Genomic DNA, 6,629 nt, shown 5'->3' with positions numbered 1-6,629 from the left:
TGCCTTTTTCTTCTGGAGGCTAGTTCCTCCTCATCCCACCATTAGAAATAACACAACTGGAGCGTAGCCAGGAGTCTTTACTAGGACAGAGGGAGTGAGGGGGAAAAGGGGGCATCCAGAGTAAGGAGAATGGGCTACTGTTAGAATGGCAGAGGTCCTGCGAGTCTTGAGTCATCTGCTGGGGATGGGAGTTAATGCTTGTTGAGGAGAGGCGGAGGGACGCGGATATCCTGGCCTCTCTCCAGACGCCGTTCACAGTCAATCAAATAGTTTACTCCATCGATGACCAGCTGCACCAGCTCCACCTGAAGGACACTAACTCTTGATCTCTGCTTCCCACAATCCGACTCTCTTCCGCACTGATTTGGGTGCTCTGGGAACTCGTTTCCAATTTCCTCCCCACTCAACCTGAATTTCATTTCAGATTCTCTTACATTCCTGAGGCTCACTCCCTGTCACATCTCAACCCCCACAGACCTATCCCGAATCCCTAAGAATCTCACCTCTGACTTGCCCAGTCGGTCCAAATTAGAGATGTCAATGATGCTGCCTGTGGCAGCTGTATCCACTCCTCCAGTTCCACGTTTTTGGAGTCTTAGGTTCTCTAGGATATTTGGGAAGCGGCTATCCTAGAAGGGAGATAGAGATTGGGGGGCAGGGTCAACAGAGGCAGAGACTGGTCCGACCTGAAAGAGCCCTGAACCCACTCAGAGCTCTTCCCCTTGACTCTTTAGCTACACTATGTCTGCTCCTTTCCAAAACGCCCAATCCCTCCCACCCATACACAGCCACCTTCCTCCTTCACAACACTCTAACTCCACATCTCCTTTACTTTGCTTAGCAGGGGCAGTTTGATGTGCACTCCTGCCCGAAGTCCAGTGCCTAGGTTAGACGGACAGGTCAAGATGTATCCCAAACGCTCATTCCACATGAACTCCCAGCCACGCTCCTGGATCAGCCGCTCCACCTGAGTGCAGAAAGGCTCTGTTAGTGAAAAGCCAGGGATATGCTAGCCTTCCCTTAGCTAGACCCACAGGAACTCTAGAAATATGTCTTGAAACATAGACTTGGGATGTGAAAGAATGACACTGCTTTTTTTTTTTTTTTTGGTGGAAATGGCTCATTATTATCATGCATAAAAGATAATTTTGATGTTGCAAGCCCATAATGATGAGATTGTGCAAAAATATCCTGTGTGGAAGAAGAGAAACCTGAGGGAATGATGCATTAAGGATGATCTAGGGAGATGAACAGAGGTGGTAAACTGAACTGAGAAAAGATCGATTATTCAGTGAGTTCTGCATGCATTGACATCTTTACTTTGCTAATGAGCCTAGAGCTTGGAAGCTTCTTTCAGCCAAAAAATGAGGTTGTAGGCTTTGCAACAGGAAGAGGCAAGGGAGCCTGTTAACTGTGGAAAGAGCACATGTGAGAAAGCAAGAGGAAGGTGAATATGGAACAGAAGAGCCGGATTCATAGTTGTGGAGGGTGGGGGAGGAGTGTGGGAAGCATGTTTTTGTTTCACTTAAGCATCCTAATCATGAAGATGACTATTAGAGTTGAAGAGACTGGAGATCTGCCGGAGTTGATGGACATGAAGACCACTACCTAACCTGAGTAAGGGGGACGCTGTTCCTAGTTCAGAAAGAACCATGGCGTAGGGGGATATTGTATATGCTGAACAAGGGGAAATTCTTCCATCTACAACAGTAACAGCAGTTAACACTTAGTGAACACTTACTACGGGCCACACACTTTATATGCATTATCTCACTTAAACCCCACAACTTAAAATGTAGGAAGGGGCTTCCCTGGTGGCGCAGTGGTTGAGAGTCTGACTGCCGATGCAGGGGACACGGGTTCGTGCCCCGGTCTGGGAAGATCCCACATGCCGCAGAGCGGCTAGGCCCGTGAGCCATGGCCACTGAGCCTGCGCGTCCAGAGCCTGTGCTCCGCAACGGGAGAGGCCACGGCAGTGAGAGGCCCGCGTACAGAAAAAAAAAAAAAAAATGTAGGAAGTCTTACTCTCCCAATTTTACAGATGAGAATACTAAGGCATATAATTTAATATGTTACCTATTACTTGCTAAAAATAATAGAAACTTCCCAGCCAAGATCTAAACGGAAGAGGAGCTCTCTCCCTTTACAAGTTCAAAATAGAACTGTATACATGAGAACATACAATAAGGATGGGGTTTATGGGGATTTGTAATCTGGAATTGAATATGGAGACCTAATCCATATAGGACTGAGGATTCAACTCCTCATGCAGAGCAACGCATTCTGGAATTTAGGCCATTCCATCCTCCACCTTCCCTGGTTTCCCTCCTACTCTCAGCTTAAAATCTAGACATGCTACTTTAGCAAGAATGACAGAATCCAGAGTTAAGGCCTACCTTGGCTCCCAACTGGGTGGTTACATTAGAATCATGAACATACCAATCTCTCACTCCTTACATCCATCCAGGCTTAAACCTTTTCCTATCTGCACATCCCACCATCCCACACCACATCCCCCAGGCACTGAGCCACCATCTCATTTACTCCTTCTTTGCATTATTTGGCAACTGCTTTATTTACTTCCTTAGAATCCTGACATTCTTTCTCTCTTCCTATTCTTAGGGTGACCACATATCCTGGTTTTCCCTGGACAGTTCTGATTTATACCTCTTGTCCTAGAGTGATTGGTGGTGATCCTTTTCACCATCAAAATTATCCTGGGTTGGTTGATAAATTATATGGTCAATCTACCTACTTAAATTTGTTTTTTCCTCAAGTCCTCCCACCTAGTTCCCTTATACATTCTTCTCCAACCTCTTTGAGGCCTCGGCAGAATCTTTCAAACACTTTCTTCATGTTGCCACCCTTCTCCATGGAGATGACCCGTGTATGATCCTCCTCATTCACCCAGATCAAGAAGCTCTTCTCATTGTTGTGCCTGAAGGCAGGAGAGAGGGAGGGACAGGGATTAAGAGGTAGGGCAAGAATTGGGAGAGATGGAAAAAAAAGGGCACTTATAGGGGCAGGGGGTAAGCTAAGCCTCATACCAGATTCCACGAGCGTCTGGCCAGTCTCGAGCCATTCCTGCTGCGGTCAATAATGGGGACACAGGCTTATCAAACAGGAAGTGGTCCTGGGGAGAGTAAAGGGACTTGGGTTATGAATCCTCACAGTAGCCCCTGGGCTTCTCAGAGCCCATCTCCCTCATCTGGCCCAGCCTCCCCTGACTCTTCTTTCCATCTGCCCCTCCCGCCCAGCTCGCTCTCAGAGCCCCTCACATCAATTAGCTGCTGCTGCTCAGCCTCTGTCATCTCACTGAGCCGATAGTAGCGTCCAGCCAGGTCACCCTTCAGGCCACTCAGTGCCTCCACCACAACACGCTCCACCTCTCGTCGCTCTGCCCGGGTGCAGGCTGGAGGCAGGCTGAGACCCCGGATACTTCGGCCAGTTCTGACTCTTGAGGATAATACATACCTCTCATCAAAGTAGCCAGAACGGATCTGGGGAATCAGAGAAATTCATGTAAGTCACAGAAACACAGTGGACGGGAGCTGAGGGCCTTTGGGTAGGAGAGACCTTAAGGACTAGAGGGGTCCTCATTGCCTGCACTGGAAGGCGAAGCCCATTGGGCAAGCATTCCAACTGAAGGAGCACTGTAAACCCTCCCGCAAACCTGCCCACCTTGGGGGATGGCCATTCTCATCCGCCCTCTCCTCTCCACAGAGGCTGCTCCTGAACATACAATTATTTCCCCACACTGAGACTAAAAGCTCAGCAGTATAATGACTATGAGTCAGGGTATAATTATGGTTGAAGGGACGGGAGAAACAGAATGTTGTACCTAAGGCAATGCAAGTCAGAAGTGGAATATTCGACCTACCTTGCTGGCATCCAGGTCAGTGGTATGTTTCATCGTCTGGGGGTTATATCCATTGTGTCGCTCTTGGATCACAGGGTCAAACAGCTCAGCAAATACCTGAGGGGCAGTTCAGAGGAAGAGGATGGTTAAGGAGAGGGAATCCCTTCCCAAGCTTTAGCTGTGGATTGATTTCACTGGGTGAGAAAACATGAGTATGGATGCTCCAGTCTTAAGGGAAAGTGAGGTCTTTAGGGGAAAGGAGCTAGGATTACTGGGGAGATGAATTGGGTCACCGGGGAAACTCTGGGGGCCCCCTACCTCATAGGTCTCCTCATCACCAGCTACCATGCCCACAGTCTTGATGAAGGGGTGGCCAGGGTTGTCCACGCCAGTCTGGATACATTGATCTAGCGTCCAACCAGTGGGTGTGGTCTTGTCGCAGAGCCGGGCATAGACTGCTGGGGTCAGGTGACTGGCCATGCAGTTGTTGTGCTTTCGGAGGTCTGGGTACTCAGCACTAGGGAGGGGGTACCAGTAACCATGGAGGGAGGGCACAGGGGGCCTAGACCCAGTGCACTCAGCTGGGAGCATGTCTGGCTTTGTTCCTTGGGAGGAGGGGAGGTTAGAGGGAGGCTAAACCTTGGTAATCTCATCAGGGACTTTCAGGATCTATTCTTTCCCAAGAGTTCTAGCTTCCTCTGGCTGGAGGCTCAATTCTCCCAGATCTGCTCAGTTCTTTCCTCCCATGGACACATTAGGGATGGGGGGAGGGGAAAGACTAAGGAGGGGAATTCAGGAAACGGGAGAGAACAGCAGGAAAAGGAGATGGAGGAGAGCGGAAAGGATAGTTCCTGGTCTCTCAATTAGGAATTTGGGCAGAGTAGGTGCAGCCAGAACTCACAGGGCCAGAGCTGGCCTTGGGGGTGGGAACTGCGGGCTCCAAGTCCTCAGGAATGCTTTCACCTTATGGTTTTGGCCTCCATCCCCACCCCACTGAGGTTTTGACTGTCCAGCGCCTGTACTCCAGAGCCTTCGTGACTATAGCCCTTCTCTATTGCCCAGGTCCCCATCTCCATCCCCGTCAGCACCTACCCGTCCCCCACCCCCACCCTCACCCAGGCGCCTGAGACACTGATACCTCGGGGGATACAGCCTTCGTCGTTCGCCGGCGGCTCGAACAGGTTCCGAGCGGAGAAGAAACCCAGCGGCTAGAGACCCAGCTCCAGCCAAAGCCAGGAGTCTGAGCCCCGGGCGGGCAGACAGGAGACGAGAGAAGGGACCAGCCATGGCTTGAGGGTCTGGTTACGGAATCCCGGAGTAGGAGCTGGCTCAGGGCAGGAACCGGGAGGGAGGATGCAAACGGGCTGACTGAGAGCCGGAGGTGGGTGCGAGGCTGGATCCGAAATGGGGGGAGGCTGGAGCGGGAGTGGAAGCCGGTGCCGACCAGGCTGCAGGAGAGGCGCAATGAGCTAGTGGCGGTTGGGCGCAGGAGAGGGAAGCAGAGCTGCAGTCTCCAGGGGTGGGGCTCGTGCAGGCCCCGCCTTCCCGCCTGCCACGGCCCTAGGTGTGCGGGGGCAGAGGGCAGGCACCACCCACCAGGTAGAGTAGGGCGACTGGAGATTTGCAGCCTTAGGCCGGGGAACGGGCCCACCTGAGATGAGGTCGCCCAGATTTCAGCACCAAGTAGAGGACAGCACCCAAGGGGACAGGCGAGACCCGAACACCCTTCCCCTAAGCCTCTCGGTTTAATAGGAAACCCGTTTCGTCGCCCTGTGGGTGTGAAAGCGTGACACCACCCAACCTCTTCTCGTTTTCTCGGCCTGCCTCAGCAACCTCTCCATCTTCCCAGGGGAGGCGGCCTCGGGGAACCGTGGAATAAACACAGATACCAGAGGAAGACAAAGAGAAAGCACACAGGCAGACACTGAGAAAGACACAAGATGGCTCAAGGTCACCTTTTCCTTAGAACCAGGAAGAGGACCAAAGCTCCTCCCTGCCACACCTGTGCTCTCCTTATAAGGTTGTGGAAGGATTCCCGGAGAGAAATCAGGGAAACATCAACTCTTACCCCATCTGTGCTGTGTTGCCCACCCCCGCCCTGCCCCCAAGTCTGAAGCCCTGCTCTGTCCTTCCTCCACTTCTCAAGATCCCTCACTTTCCCCCCACCTCTGCCCTCCTCCCCATCTCCTACTTCACCTTTGATCTTTTACTTCTCAGAGTATTTTCCAGGCTCCGACCAGTTTGCTGCTCACAGGACTCCCTCTGAGTATTCTCCGCAGGCTTGCCTACCTGTTGCTTGTGCTGGGCGTGGGGCTGGAGTTGGACAAGGAATTACAATGCTTTCTTCTCCTCCTCTCCCTTCTCCCCGCTCTCTGTAGCTCCCAGTTCCTGAGCTGAAGGGCAGCGTAAGGTGACGTGAAGGGTGTGGTGAGATGACGAGGTGTAGGACGGAAACAGGCAGGCACAGGTCCCCAACCACCACATGTGCTTCCTCTCTTGGCTCCCTAATGCTGTTTAATCCCGACTGTAAGGAGGGGTGTCCAAAGGCATAGGGTCACCAAGGAATCGCTGCCTTCCACCTGGTCCCTTCTCCTCTCTCCTCACAAGGTGCATATTCATATTTGAGAGGGCTTTGTTCCCATATCTCCAAGTGTGACTTGGGTATGACTTGACCTTTGTCCTGGCAGAAGGAGAATGAATGCTTGGAGCTGAAATAGAGATGTGGGCTTCAGTATGGAGGGTCAGTTAAGATGGGGCAGGCATGGTGGCA

General features: G+C 51.7%; 1 protein-coding gene across 2 annotated transcripts; it reads right to left on the bottom strand.

The window, feature by feature from the left end:
- Nucleotides 1–191: 191 nt before the first annotated feature.
- CKMT1A (creatine kinase, mitochondrial 1A) lies at nt 192–5,146 on the bottom strand. 2 transcript variants are annotated; one of them, XM_060098322.1, is made up of 10 exons: nt 4,990–5,146; nt 4,520–4,528; nt 4,178–4,452; nt 3,881–3,976; nt 3,279–3,500; nt 3,048–3,133; nt 2,815–2,938; nt 833–967; nt 504–629; nt 192–305 (listed from the first exon to the last, which is right to left on the bottom strand). In XM_060098322.1, exons 1-10 carry the CDS (start codon nt 5,144–5,146, stop codon nt 192–194), a joined length of 1,344 nt encoding a protein of 447 aa, XP_059954305.1. The 2 variants fall into 2 exon arrangements, with proteins under 2 accessions (XP_059954305.1, XP_059954306.1); XM_060098323.1 differs by lacking the exon at nt 4,520–4,528 and having other exon boundaries at nt 4,178–4,376; nt 4,998–5,146.
- Nucleotides 5,147–6,629: the final 1,483 nt, after the last annotated feature.

This window comes from Mesoplodon densirostris, chromosome 4 (genome assembly GCF_025265405.1).
Source record: "Mesoplodon densirostris isolate mMesDen1 chromosome 4, mMesDen1 primary haplotype, whole genome shotgun sequence".
Classification (NCBI taxonomy): domain Eukaryota; kingdom Metazoa; phylum Chordata; class Mammalia; order Artiodactyla; family Ziphiidae; genus Mesoplodon; species Mesoplodon densirostris.
The sequence above is the reverse complement of the archived record's forward strand: the minus strand, read 5'-3'. Positions and strand labels throughout refer to the sequence as shown.